At 42.7% G+C, this 15,366-nt stretch overlaps 1 protein-coding gene across 4 annotated transcripts in view; it reads left to right on the forward strand.

Annotated features, from left to right (window-relative positions):
- The window catches only part of LOC114555081 (protein diaphanous homolog 3), a 192,194-nt gene that overhangs the window by 110,309 nt on the left and 66,519 nt on the right, over positions 1–15,366 (forward strand). For all 4 annotated transcript variants that reach the window (XM_028577187.1, XM_028577211.1, XM_028577195.1 and 1 more), the window contains one exon: positions 870–1,005. In XM_028577187.1, coding sequence (XP_028432988.1) covers positions 870–1,005 — 136 coding nt within the window. The remainder of the gene's footprint in view (positions 1–869; positions 1,006–15,366) is intronic.

Genomic DNA, 15,366 nt, shown 5'->3' on the forward strand with positions numbered 1-15,366 from the left:
GCCGTTAGCATTGCCGTGGGGCTCACCTGCTGTTTACCAACTGGTAGTCTGACTTACTGGATGTAGACTGTTGATATAAGCCTGCCATTGGCTGCCTAGTTCAGCCGCCATTCTCCTCCCCTTCCACTATCTCCGCCATCTATTTTGCAAGGGCAACGCCGCTACATCTGGGGCTTAGTGCCGCCCAAGAAAATTGTGATTAGTATAAGGAAATACAAACAAACCAGAGTGTTTTTTCCTTTATAGCAGAATGTTATGAATGAACCAAAAAATTGCAGGTTCTCCTTGACCACAAGTGCAAACAGTGACGACATCAGTGCACGTTGTATTCTACAGGTTGGAAAGAGAGCACAGTTGTGTACTTGATACTTGCATAGTTGTACATTTTCAGGCGTTATACATTCTATACTGTGTTAGTATTTTGTTTTTTTTCACTCACTTTGTTTTATCTTGTTAAGTGATTCTGCCAGGGATGATGACTGTAGAGTGAAAAACAAAAGAGAGCAAGAAATGTATAAAAACAAACCTTTAATAATCTCAAAAAATAAGAATACATGTTGTTTTTTTTAAATGCATGAAAACGTCAAAATTGGAACAGAAAATAATGTTTTTTTTCTCTCATTGATCTCTGATGTGCTTGGTGTCAAGTTGTTTTGTGTCTGGCAAGACCAGGGTGGCAATCCATCTTAGAAGCTTCATCTGACTCTAATGGTGCCTGATAAAGATGTCAGTGATGTCAGTGGTGTTTGACAGCTGCCTCTGCCTTGGACAGGCTCTACACTACTCTAATTAACCCCACTTAGCAACCTGTCTTGTTTTTCCTCTTTCTCTCTGTCTTTCCCTCACTTCCTCTCCCGCTCTCCTCACAGCAAGCACTGAAGGAAAACCTGAAGCAGAGGGAGTCAGAGGAGAAACAGAGGAGGGCACTGGCGGCAAAGGAGAAGGCTGAGCGTGAAAAGCAGGAGAGACAACAGAAGAAGAGGAGGTTGCTGGAAGTCAATGCAGGTAGAGACTGTTCAATCTGTTTCACCTGTCAACTTTTGCATCGTCGAGCCCATTACAGGGAACCGTGTGCTAAATTGATGTGGGGTCAAATGGTGTAAGAGATCATTCAAAGACAATGACTGTCATTTATCAAGCAAACATAAGTCCCTTTTTAATGGATTAGAGGGGACATCTATTTTCTCACAATTCAGTATTTATCGCTTGAAAAACTAAAACCCACATCTACACAGAAAGCATTTGTGCTTATTTTGATTGATGGACATGTAGTTAAGGAATGCTGGAAATAATTTAAATACAAAATTACCAGTGGTGTGAAATTGAAAGAGAACTTTTACATGTACTTTTTTTTTTTTTAACTCGGTCACTCAGTTAATGTCAGCCCCGATGAAATTATAGTCTTGATTTTCATTATTTCTGACCAATTAATCTATCAAATGTAGTTCCCCAGTTATGAAAAGCATACATTATGTTGGGAATAGGTAGGGGTACAGATTAAATTATTGGCAAATTATCAAAGATGTTTCATCAGTATTAATAAAGTTATGACTGTGTATTAATAACTTGTCCAAATTGACAAACAATCAAAATGGGGCACCACCCTGGAATCAGGGACCAATAACTTGGCTGTGAAATAGTCTCATTGGTGGTGTTCCCTTCAAAATACAGATCTGAATTAATTTGATTAATTCAGAAGGGACGTCTGAAAGAACGTCACCTCTCTGTGGGGGAAGGAGCCGGAACTGGTGCGGGAGGTGGAGCGCTACCGGTTAGATCTGGTGGGGCTTACCTCTACGCACAGTCTTGGTTCTGGAACCATACTCCTGGATAGGGGTTGGACTCTTTTCTTCTCCGGAGTTGCCAAGGGTGTGAGGCGCCGGGCGGGTGTGGGGATACTCACAAGCCCCCAGCTGAGCGCCGCTGTATTGGAGTTTACCCCGGTGGACGAGAGGGTCGCCTCCCTACGCCTGCGGGTTGTGGGGGGGAAAACTCTGACTGTTGTTTGTGCATATGCACCAAACAGGAGTTCGGAGTATTCGGCCTTCTTGGAGACCTTGACTGGAGTCCTGCATGGGGCTCCAGTGGGGGACTCCATTGTTCTGCTGGGGGACTTCAACGCACACGTGGGCAATGATGGAGACACCTGGAGAGGCGTGATTGGGAGGAACGGCCTCCCTGATCTAAACCAGAGTGGTTGTTGTTGGACTTCTGTGCTAGTCATGGATTGTCTATAACGAACACCATGTTCGAACATAGGGATGCTCATAAGTGTACCTGGTACCAGAGCACCCTAGGCCGAAGGTCAATGATTGATTTCATAATCGTTTCATCTGATCTGAGGCCGTATGTTTTGGACACTCGGGTGAAGAGAGGGACGGAGCTGTCAAACGATCACCATCTGGTGGTGAGTTGGGTCAGGGGGTGGGATATGTTATCCCGGAGGACTCCGGAGGCAGTTGCAGGGTACCGAAGGGCTGCAGCCTCTGCCGTGAAAGAGGCAAAACAGCGGGTGTGGGAGAAGTTTGGAGAAGACATGGAGAAGGACTTTCGGTTGGCACCAAAGTGCTTCTGGAAAACTGTTCGCCACCTCAGGAGGGGGAAGCGGGGAACCATCCAAGCTGTGTACAGTAAGGATGGGACACTGTTGACCTCAACTGAGGAGGTAATAGGGCGGTGGAAGGAGCACTTTGAGGAACTCCTGAATCCAACTAATACGCCCTCTATGTTAGAGGCAGAGCTGGAGGATAACGGGGGATTGTCGTCGATTTCCCAGGCGGAAGTCACTGATGTAGTCAAACAACTCCACAGTGGCAAAGCCCCGGGGATTGATGAGATCCGTCCAGAAATGCTTAAGGCTCTGGGTGTGGAGGGGCTGTCCTGGTTGACACGCCTCTTCAACATTGCGTGGAAGTCTGGGACGGTGCCAAAGGAGTGGCAGACTGGGGTGGTGGTTCCCCTTTTTAAAAGGGGGACCAGAGGGTGTGCCAATTACAGGGGTATCACACTTCTCAGCCTCCCTGGTAAAGTCTACTCCAAGGTGCTGGAAAGGAGGGTTCGGCCGATAGTCGAACCTCGGGTTGAGGAGGAACAATGCGGATTCCGTCCTGGTCGTGGAACAACGGACCAGCTCTTCACTCTCGCAAGGATCCTGGAGGGAGCCTGGGAGTATGCCCAACCGGTCTACATGTGTTTTGTGGATTTGGAGAAGGCGTATGACCGGGTCCCCTGGGAGATACTGTGGGAGGTGCTGCGGGAGTATGGGGTGAGGGGGTCTCTACTCAGGGCCTACTCAGGAGGATCAGCACCTCTAAATCTGAAGCCATGGTTCTCAGCAGGAAACCGATGGAATGCCTTCTCCAGGTAGGGAATGAGTCCTTACCCCAAGTGAAGGAGTTCAAGTACCTTGGGGTTTTGTTTGCGAGTGAGGGGACAATGGAGCGGGAGATTGGTCGGAGAATCGGCGCAGTGGGTGCGGTATTACATTCAATTTATCGCACCGTTGTGACGAAAAGAGAGCTGAGCCAGAAGGCAAAGCTCTCGATCTACCGGTCAGTTTTCGTTCCTACCCTCACCTATGGTCATGAAGGCTGGGTCATGACCGAAAGAACGAGATCCAGGGTACAAGCGGCCGAAATGGGTTTCCTCAGGAGGGTGGCTGGCGTCTCCCTTAGAGATAGGGTGAGAAGCTCAGTCATCCGTGAGGAGCTCGGAGTAGAGCCGCTGCTCCTTTGCGTCGAAAGGAGCCAGTTGAGGTGGTTCGGGCATCTGGTAAGGATGCCCCCTGGGCGCCTCCCTAGGGAGGTGTTCCAGGCACGTCCAGCTGGGAGGAGGCCTCGGGGAAGACCCAGGACTAGGTGGAGGGATTATATATCCAACCTGGCCTGGGAACGCCTCGGGATCCCCAGTTGGAGCTGGTTAATGTTGCTCGGGAAAGGGAAGTTTGGGGTCCCCTGCTGGAGCTGCTCCCCCCGCGACCCGACACCGGATAAGCGGACGAAGATGGATGGATGGAATTCAGAAGGGTGAATTCGAGCACATACCTTTTTAACGAGCGGTTATTACAACAAATACACAAATAATCACAAACAACTGCTATTTAACGTATAATAGAATTGATTTACTTCCAAATTATCAATTGTCAATCAATAGTTCTTCAATCGATATATCCTATATATACTAATATACCTATACATATATACCCTTTTCAAACTACAACAAAACAAAACAGACAGACATGTAGCGACATGTCTCTCTCTGTGTGGGTGTGTGTGAGGAGGAGGGGGAGGTGAAAAAACGTGGGGGTAGCTAAACCCCGCGATATCAAGAGGTGGATGAGACTCCACTCTGTAGTTAGCCCAAAGACTACAAAAAAATGGCGGTCGGGGGACCGCGTGGCATTGAGTTAGCTGGTTAGCTGTTCAAGCTAACGTGTCACAGAACAGAGAGATACACAACACAGGCTACTTAGCGCACGTTAGCTGGTTAACGCACCTGTATGCGGGTGTATGACTGTCGTAGCCAGCAAGGCCAACTGTGTGTGTGTGTGTGTGTGTGTGTGTGTGTGTGTGTGTGTGTGTGTGTGTGTGTGTGTGTGTGTGTGTGTGTGTGTGTGTGTGTGTGTGTGTGTGTGTGTGTGTGTGTTTGTGCGTTAGGTTTGTGGCTCGCAAGGCCAGCTGTTCAAGATGGCGCGTGTGTGTGTATGTTAGGTTAGTGTAAAAGAGGAAAGGAAAGCATGTTTTAGAGAATCTCTGTTAGAGATCTCTGTTTAAGCTCAGGTTTAATTCCCTACTGTGGTCCTAACAATTATCATACCAGGCATGCACTATAGAGGATGGATAACAGATATTTAGAAATTATGTTCTGGTTTGGGACAGACTCGGTCACATCAGCGCGATAAGGCATTGAACATTTTAAATTTAAAACAGCTTATTACCGTGCGCTTGTTGCCCCGTGTGCGTGACATTTCAGAATGCCTTCCTACAGTTGCTTAAAGGTGCTCTAAGCGATGTTCAATTCAGTTTTATTTATAGTGTCAAATCATAACAAGAATTATCTCAGGACACTTTACAGATAGAGTAGGTCTAGACCACACTCAACACAATTCCAGTGATTCCCCCCAAGAGCATGCATGAATGCGTAAGTGCAACAGTAGCAAGGAAAAACTCCGTTTTAGGAAGAAACCTCGGACAGACCCAGGCTCTTGGTAGGTGGTGTCTGACGGTGCCGGTTGGGGGTGTGATGAACAATGGCAATAATAGTCACAATAAAGATAATGACTAGAAGTAGTAGTTGTAATAGTTCATGGTGTTGTAGAGCACAGCAGGGCGTGGCATGGCGTTGGCCGGACATAGCAAGTCAAAGCCAGGCATTGCAGAGCGTAGCAGGGTGTTATAGGAACAGCAGGGTGTAGAGCAGGACCACGGTGACAGCTGCCACCATGATTTAGGTGCCATCATGATCCAAGGAAACCTGCTGGGTGGAAAAAGAACACAAGGACTCCGGGGAATAAGCTCCCCGGAGCTAGGTTAGTAACAAGCATTTCTGGGACATGGATACACACAGAATGAAAGAGAGAGGAGAGAGAAGCTCAGTGTGTCAAAGGAGGTACCCCGGTAGTCTAGAACTATAACCGCATAACTAAGAGCTGCAGGGAAGGGGGGATAGGGAGGCTGTGGTCTGTGATTGTGGCTACACACCTTCCCCCGCCGGTCTAGGCAAACGCTGCGACTCCTTACCCCCAAAATATACGTAAGCTTTCTATGGGGAGAAGCAGAGATAGGGTGGGGGTGTGCCATGACTGTGGCTACACACGCTCCCCGCCGGTATAGTTGAACGCTGCAACTCCTCACTCCCTAACTATAGGCTTTATTGAAGAGGAGAGTTTTAAGTTTACTCATAAAATTGGCTGACGTTACTTCTTGTTGACGTTCAAAGTATTTTCAAAAATGTATTCTCCCCCCCTCCAAAAAAAAAGAAAAAAAAATCCTTCTTGTCCGTTATTGGTTCAACGCTGGAACACGGTTTGTGTAGGTTTGCATGGTCCGGGTTGGACCACTTTGTTTTTGTTGGCGTGTGTAGACCCTAGGCTGTCTACAGAGACCACGTTTTTTTACAGTGTGTTTAGGGGACCGGCAGCTCGCGGATAGTGAGGTGATGTTTGCTGTATGTGACAACAAATTTTGTAGCCTAAAAAATGCGTGACATCGCTTAGAGTACCTTTTAATAAAAGCGAACTTTCCACACAAACAAACATACACGGTACATGTGTCATTAGTATGAGGAAAAAAATGAGATTTTGACTATGTCGGGCTTGGGTCGGGTTTGGTTATTGCTCTGTCGGACGCAGGCCGGGCTTGGATAGAAAAATGCCGCCCAATCCGCACTCTAACGCATTAAACTAAAACACACTGTGTCATGTTATTGTGTCATATGAAGGCAACATTGACATTGTGCTGCCTTCCTTTGATTTGTGGACACTTTAACAAGGCAACGGTCTTCATGTATTGCATTGTACATATTTCAACCTTGGAATTTAGAGGTAATATTATGGTTATTAATTGGTTATTGATCCAGATATAGAAGTTCACCTCTTACAAGCTTGACTTTTCTTGGGAGATCAAAGCACAGGGCCTGCTCCTAACAGCATTCGTCAGGATTGTAGGGCTTCAGTGGATTGCTACAAAACACTTGACTAAAATAGATGATTGCCAGAATGACCTTTAACCCAGGTCAGTTGTTTGAAGGACATCCTCTGTAATCCCGATTCACCCAGAGAGCTACTCTTTTTAAATGAGCAGAGAGTTATGCCACAATCCATGAAGGGTGATGGTTGAATCTGTAATAATTTCATATGAAGTCCACAATTAAAATTTGTATTAATACCTTTCGTCAAGTTTTAACATTGCATGTTGACAAGCACATGAACTTGAACTAGGCCAGAAGCAAAAGGTTTGGCGTACAGCTGCTTGGTTGTCATCAAAATGCAGCCATATGCTGCATGGAGAATCATCAGCCTAAAGAAAAAAAAATCTGCTGGCTTGTGCAAATAGTTACGCTTAACAACTGTACCCTAATTACTTTTTTTTTTTTTTTTTTTTTCATACGCCATTGAGTTTAAAAATGTGATGTTTATAAAATGTGGAGAAAAGCAATCCATTACCGAGTTAAGAAGGTACCAAGAACTAAGAAGTCTCAGAAATGTTTTAAGCCACGTTCAGACATTTGAATGATTGAAGGAATGAGGGGCAGCGGTTGAGCACACAGTCAGGTGTAAAACTGCACGATCGTCTGATCAGAGAAGGTGAATTTTATTTGGACCACATTCCGAAGTCCAAATAAACACATAGAAGCACACATGGTATATTACTTTGTAATGTGTAATGACGTGTTTCTACTGTTTAGCTTGAGATAGTTGCGAGAATCGCAACAAAAGATAAAATAGTTTTCACTGTGATAACTTTCCACATAAAAACAAACTCATGTATCGGTTACTCACACTGGACTACCTGGATAATATTTCATATCTCACTGGTACCTGAAGTAACATGACACCACCAGCGCAGCCCCATGTGCTGTTTCAGGTCTAAAAACCTGCTTTTATGTAGCTCCTTTTCCTATTGCATTTTACTATACTTTTACCCAGTTTAAGAAAGCACAGCTTACTCTGTTACTACATGTTTATATTTATGACCTTTTCCTGAGAAGAATTTAACAGTTTTCAGGCGTTAATATGTTGCTTACTGATAACAGTATGACGGGTTGTGTACAGGTTCAGAGTTGGACTGGCAGACCTCTGGTTTTGCTTTGCAAATGTGGTATTTTCTTATCAAAAATACATTGTTGAGTGTCCTTTGATGTTCCCCTCTGCTGGATAAATATTTTATTGAGTACTGTATGGATAGATAGACCTACACTACCGGTCAAAAGTTTGGGGTCACTTAGAAATTTCCATTCCAGACAGAATACCAGCAGAGATCAGTTGCATTGTTTTTTTTAATCAGGGCGGCAGTTTTCAGATTACATTATGTGCTTACATAATTGCAAAATGGTTCTCGACTGTTGTAGCCAGAAGTGGCTGAAGAAATGCTTGAAATTCCATGCTTTTTGGTCTAAACGTCATACCCAAATTAAAAGTGGTACAGCTCCCATATACTTTGACACTTAGGGGTGTGCCTGATATCATTGGAAAGGAAACACTCAAGTTGTGTCAGGGTGATTCTAGGCCTTACTGACACATCTTAAATATCAATATCAAAATACACATCAATATTTGTACTATACAAAGACATAAGACGTTTGTTTAAAGAAGCCGAGACAGAGGCTAGAATGGAGATTTTTTATTTCTGTCCAAGTTATAAATCTGTAAAATTATTAAAATACACTGCTGTAAACACATCTGACAGGTGACAGACAACACAGCATTAGCCACGTCTCAGCTTACTGCAGAAAAACATTCAGAAGCTAAAAGACTCAAAAATGGATTTTATATGAATTCTTTTCTACAAATATGTCTGTGCGTTTTTTTATTTCTATTGGAAAAGTGCAAATAAAAAAGCCAAAAAACTACAAAATACAACACTTCTCAAATACACAAACAAACCCACATCAATCACCTTTCCAATGATATCAGGCACACCCCTGAGTGTCAAAGTATATGGGAGCTGTACCACTTTTAATTTGGGTATGACGTTTAGACCAAAAAGCATGAATTTCAAGTGTTTCTTCAGCCACTTCTTTCTACAACAGTCGAGAACCCTTTTGCAATCATGTAAGCAAATAATGTAATCTGAAAACTGCTGCCCTGGTTAAAAAAAACAATACAACTGATCTCAGCAGGTATTGTGTCTGGAATGGAGTGGAATGGAAATTTCTAAGTGACCCCAAACTTTTGACCGGTAGTGTATGATTTTAACTTGACCTATATTTCATCCATGTGGTACGTGGTTTTGCACTATTGTCAGTAGAGGTAAAAATGTCCTTTTCAAACACTGTCCAAGGCTGTGGGCCTCAGGGAAAATGGAGCTACAATGATAACTCCATGTACCAAGCAGGTTCAGACATGGCTATGAAGAAGGCAATGTCTACCTTATGCCAGAGCATATGGTTCCAACTGCCAGTTGTTTTTTTTTCTTTCCCCTTTGGAGCTCCGCTGATGCCATAAACTTGTTCAACAGTGCAGCCTCCAGACCCATTTCCAATGCCAAAGCCAAGGCTGGCAGAGCAGTTGAGTTTGGCAGTCCCAGCCCTGCACCAGCATCTATAGCTAACATAACTATGCCAGCCACTGTAGAACTCCTGTAGACTTTAGGGTGCAAGTAGAGAGCCACCGTGCTCCATCCAGACCAATGTACTGCTGTGAGCATACTACTGAGCCAAACCAAGGCCTCTCTTGGCTGAAACATAATAGAAACACTCAATCTTCACCATGTGCCATAGAGTGCCTGAAGTTTTACAGTGCTGGGCTCATCCGAATGAATGGTCAGGTCCAGTTGAAATTATTGAACAGGATTCTGGTGCATAGGTTATGTGCTGTATGTTAGTCCAGTTGTGTATGGGGTGCTATATCTGAAAATACCAGCAACAGGGTTAAAGCAAAAAAAAACTTTTCCCAGTAGGCCAATGTTGAACTGTGTGGGTTGTGTTTATATTAGTGAGGCTCGGTAATGTCCATTGATTTATAATGAATGGTCTGCAGATGTAGGCTTGTGGCATGGCTCTGTGTCTGCAGTTATTGAGAGACACCATATCTGGAGAAGGTGCTCCTACCTATACCATTAATTCAGGTTAAAATGTCATATTTAAAATAGTTTGTATAGTTCCCTATCAATCTTGTGTGTGTGTGTGAGAGAGAGAGAGAGAGAGAGAGAGAAGGTGCTGTGTTGTGCCTTTTTAAATATATGTTTACCCTATTACCCTTTGGTCTGCTATTATGTATGCAGTATTTGCTGTAACATCACACGTGTGCATACAAGCACCAGTCCCCAGCATGAAGCATGTTAGTGGCAGCATCGTGCTGTGGGTATGCTTCCCTGCCAAAGGCCCTGGAAGGCTTGTGAGGGTAGAGGGTAAAAATGAATGCGGCATAATCTAGAGAAATCCTCAAAACAAAAATATGCCACATTTTTTAAGAGAACTGTGACTTTGAAAACCATTTCATTCCCAGCAAGACTGGCTTCTCAGATGAGAATCCAGACCACAAATAAATCAAGAATTTAGATGCCATGAAACTAAACCGAGCCTGAGTGGTTTTGTAAGTAGCAATGAGGAATAATTGCAGTGTCCGGATGACGATAACCTAACCACATAGACTCAAAGCAGTAATTGCTGCCTCTTCAAAATATTTAATTGAGCGAGTGAATACATCTTCAATTACTGTAAGAATTTAGGTTTTATAGTTGTACTTAAGTTATATCGGTTTGTTTTCACTTTGGCATTCTAATGAAGTTTCAGTCCATCAGTGTTAAAGAAAAATGATTAAAGTACATCCACTTTGTTTCAGTGTTGTAAACCAAGAATAGAGAAATTTATTGGCACTGTACATATGTGTCCTTATGGCAATTTTAATGACTACTACTGTGTTTCAGTGTACTTGCTCAGATTGACAGCTTGGACTTCTTTTCCCTGTGCTTGTGTGTTGAGTTGTGTTTTTACTGCAAACTTTTCTATTTCAGAAAAGTAGTTCAGAAATAAGAAAATCATGAGAATAAACCTCAGCCAAATTTTGTCAGATAGGCTTATACAAATATGCCCAGAGCTTGAAATGTATTTAGATACGCTCAAATTAAGATAAAGCTGAAGGCAAACTTAGTGACATCCCCAGGAAGTGATGTTTCTGGCAATGTAAAACGCACACACACACACACACACACACACACACACACACACACACACACACACACACACACACACACACACACACACACACACACACACACACACACACACACACACACACACACAGATTGTTAGGATGAAATGAATATGTGATAGAGATTTGGCATTGTGCTGCCAACCCAGGACAGGATTTACTCACTCTCTCTCTCACACACTCTCTCACTCTTGTCTGTCTCTCAGCCTATTTATTAACTAAAGAGCTTTCTCTTTGTTTGTCAGGGAGAATTGTCCTCAATGGAGATTTTCTGTGTAATCATCTGATTATCCATCAATTCCCTAAAAAGCCCCAGAGAGACTGCATATCCACATTATGCTGAAGGGCACAGCAATGAGAGACAGGGGAAGGAAGGGGGAGGGCTTCCTGGAGGAAATGATCAAAATGGATTATAGCTTCTTTACTTGTTACAGGTATCTGCATTTAGTTTGGTTTTAGCTTTGCCTACTTATGTATTCCTGAAACGTGAGCTTCTCCCAGTTTCCTTCTCATTCCTGCCACAGACTGGGCCTCTACCGTCCTACACAATAATATGCTGTCTGGCTTCGTCATCTGCACAGTGTGTTCTGGCAGTAGAGCAAGAGCATCGACTTGCATACATTTGCATAGAGCCCTATGAAGATTGAAATTCAGATTGAATAGGTGTTTTTTTTTCCCCCCTCCTCCTAGAGCTGTGCCTGGCTTGTGTATGACAAATCTGTTGCATTAACTCCCAGGGTAGGCCGGGAGCGGGAATGTTTGTGGAGCGACAAATTACACATTAGAGCTTTATTTAACATTCCCTACATGGCTACAAGCGATGAACTATTAAGACGTCAAATACAAGAACAGCTAGCAATGCAACCCTGCATGCAAAGATGCTAAATGCATAGGAGGGGCATACAAGAGAGATATACAGAAGGAAACATTTTTGTGAAGCTTGTAAAAACATACTTTATCTCATGAGATTGTCCTTAGATACTATAGGCAAAGTAATGTCCTTTGTGTCATGCCGTAGTATTTTAGTGGTGCCCTACTCAACATAGTTGGTTTGATACAATTTAATTTTTCATATATTTACTATTATAAAAAAGGACCGTTTGGTGTCTGCTAAAACCCACTGGACAGTGGGCTGCTTCCCTGCGTTGCTGTGGGAAACTAGCCTAACAATGTCCTAATGTTCGCTGAAGGCTGGACCACTGTGTTCCTTGAAGTGTGAATGTGTTGGAGCCAACACAAAGCCAGTTAAAAAAAAATGTCTGCACTGGCCTCTATGGTGTGAAAGCTATTAATAACGCAAGTCTGTTGAACCTTGTTAATAAGTCTGTTTCTGTTAAACCCAATTGTGTTGGTAAAAAAGTCCAAAAGTGTTGTTTATTGTCTGTGAGGCTTTAATGTAGTAATTTGCTTTAGCTTTTTGTGTCTGGAACCAGGTCTGCTTGCGTCTTCTTAAACCAAAAAAATGTATCAGTGGTGGTACGGTTCCCAAAACCTACGGTTAGGTTTGTATCACCGTTTTACGGTCACGGTTTTCGGTTCTGTACGGTTCTTGTTATTTTTTTCTTTTAATCTTTAACACTCCAGAAATATTCTTAAACATATGATATATAGCTTAATCATCCACAATGTATGATACAGTATTACATAATTATATTGTTATATCATGTAATCATGCACAAACTAAATTTGACTTGACTTCAAGTACATTATTGGGACCATCTCTGAGGAAAGCTAGGTGAGATTTTGATACAGAAGAGGGAAGACATTGATGATTTCAACAAGCTTCTCATTTATTTGGCAAAAAAAGGAGAATGTGTATTGCCATCTACAGGAACTTATGTGCTAGGGCTGCACGATTATGGCCAAAATGATAATCACGATTATTTTGATCAATATTGAGATCACGATTAATTATCACGATTATTTGTTGATTTAACCAAAACTAATTTTATTGTCACATAGGCTAATTATAACTGCTTTTACATCCATATTGTGCTACATTCCTGTTAATACATCCATATTGTGCTACATTCCTGTTAATACATCCATATTGTGCTACATTCCTCCTTTATTGAAGGATACTGTTAATGAGTATGCCATTTCAGGTGTTTGCCGTAAGGTATCTACCTGCCGAAATAGCAACGCGGATTTCATTGGCTCATTACACTGCTACTTACGTGTCTACGTTGCGCTCGGATGCTCCAAAACCCACGTTAGAGGCAACATAAACATCGCTGCATGTCACGCTAGTAAACACTAATAACAACGTTACACAGCAGGTAGCGTTAGCCTACCGTTAGCTACAGTAAACACTAATAACACGTTACACAGCAGGTAACGTTAGCCTAATGTTAGCCACAGTAGTAACTGGATTAAACACAGCTAAAATGCTGACAGCTAAACGGTGTAGTGTGACTGTATTTCCAACAACGGGACGTCAAACAGTCTGCTGCTAAAGCTATGGGCTAACAGACACAAACTAGCACTATGGTCACTGCTGTTGTCTGAAAAACAAAACATACGGGACATAATGTTGCGTTTACTGGTAAACATTGTGACCGGCTTATGATGACCGACTGCTACCTGTTGTGGAATTTTCCTCACGTTACTCTGTCCTCTGTGACTGTCTACATCTCGAAACTAAAATGCGCGGTGCAGGGAACAACTCTGATTGGCTCACAGAGGCACGTGATCAGACGGTGGTTTATGGAGCGCTAGAGTGGCTTTGCAAAAACTTTGATAAGGAGCGTTCTATGACGCATTTTAAATATCGCTCGATCACGCAAATTTGATCGTGGGAAGCCAAAATCGTGATCGTGATTAAAATTTGATTAATTGTGCAGCCCTATTATGTGCCTTTTTAGCACATGAAGATTGAAATATTACAGAATATCAATTGAAATAACTTGCATTTATCAAACTGCCAACTTCATAGTAGCTCTTACAAAAATTGTATCCTTTAAAAGAAAAAGAGAGGAACTCTTAAAGCTCCGTCTTTTGAATAAGTCCGAATACATTAAACATAAAAACAGGCCTGGGCTGGGACACACATTCATACGGTTTGATAAAGTACTTATTGGACTTTAACTTATCATTGCACTTACAATAACGAGCGTAGCTGTCAGGTCCTCCTGTACGTCTCATCTCTGTTTTTTCCTGCATCCACCGTGTGTGTTTGTGTGCGTGTGCGTCAGTCGCGGGGAGAACTGTGCAGCCCCGCCCGCTGCAGAGACCCGACAGGATTGAAACTGCAGCCGCTTCAGCAACTTTAGAGTGAAAAAAACGTTACAGCGTACATTGATGTTAAAATGTATAGAGGTTGGCAGGACGGTCTGAAATGTTTTGCACTGTACGTTTTGTTGGTAACTGGTAACCGGTAACCATACCTCTTCTTTTGCGTGAAAGGGAAACACACTTTCTGAGGTCACATACGGGCACCTGACGGGCACGAGGCTACATTGCGCATGCGTCGAACCGTGCGGCATACACACGCTCCGAACCGAGACAAGCGGACCGAACGGTTTGGATGTTTTTCATGAACCGTACCACCCCTAAAATGTATGTCTGTTTACATTTAAATTTTTTTATTTTGACATTATTCAAAATTAACTTTAAACAAATGATTACATCAGTTAAATTAAATTGAATCCAAATTGCTTCTCTTATACTAAATAGCCAGCATTTTTTAGTTGTTGGCTACTATAGTATATAGGGATGTACAAAAGGCACGTATTGCCTTATTCATCAGTCATGGTGGACTGATCAGATTTTCTTGGACTGAATCATTTGCCCATCATCATTCTGATTCATATTTAAAATTGTTCAGCTTTGTTGTATTTTTTTTTAGCTGAATGTCTATGTACTTTGAAAGGAACAAAAAGGCACACTCAAATTCCCTCTGTGTTTACACTTACTTAGCCACTCTTAGCCACTGAAGCTGATTCCGAGTCTGAAATCCATTTTACCCAGACTTTGTATTACCAAAACATCTTGCAATAAATGGTGACATTTCAATAGGACTGCCTCTAACAGATTGCTGAAATGCAATGGTTCCTTGTGGCATCTTAGCAATATGTTCTTGCGACCTCCTATCATACTGCCCATAAGTCTGTGATTTTCACAGACTACTGACTTTGAATAATTTTTAGCGGTCTGAAGGGGTTAAACTATACACTGTGTCAGAAAGGAAAAAGCAAGGATTTAGATTTAGCTTTTCAATTTTTTTCTACTCTGAGTATCATCTCACAACCCCTTGTGGGAGTCCTGACCCCAAAGTGGGGAACTGTTCTAATGGGTTAATGATAATTTGATGGGATTTCTCTATGAATGTTTAGATTTATCCCAGGTGATTAGGTTATTGCTTGCTCATTGGCTACGTGTCACTGGTAACACATGACAACTTTTAGTTGCAGCAGCAAAGACTCCCCTTTTTCATTTTTGTATTCAACAGTTGCTAGGATGATCAGCAGTAACCTATTACAATATTTATTCGCTGG

Source organism: Perca flavescens, chromosome 1, assembly GCF_004354835.1.
Source record: "Perca flavescens isolate YP-PL-M2 chromosome 1, PFLA_1.0, whole genome shotgun sequence".
Lineage (NCBI taxonomy): Eukaryota > Metazoa > Chordata > Actinopteri > Perciformes > Percidae > Perca > Perca flavescens.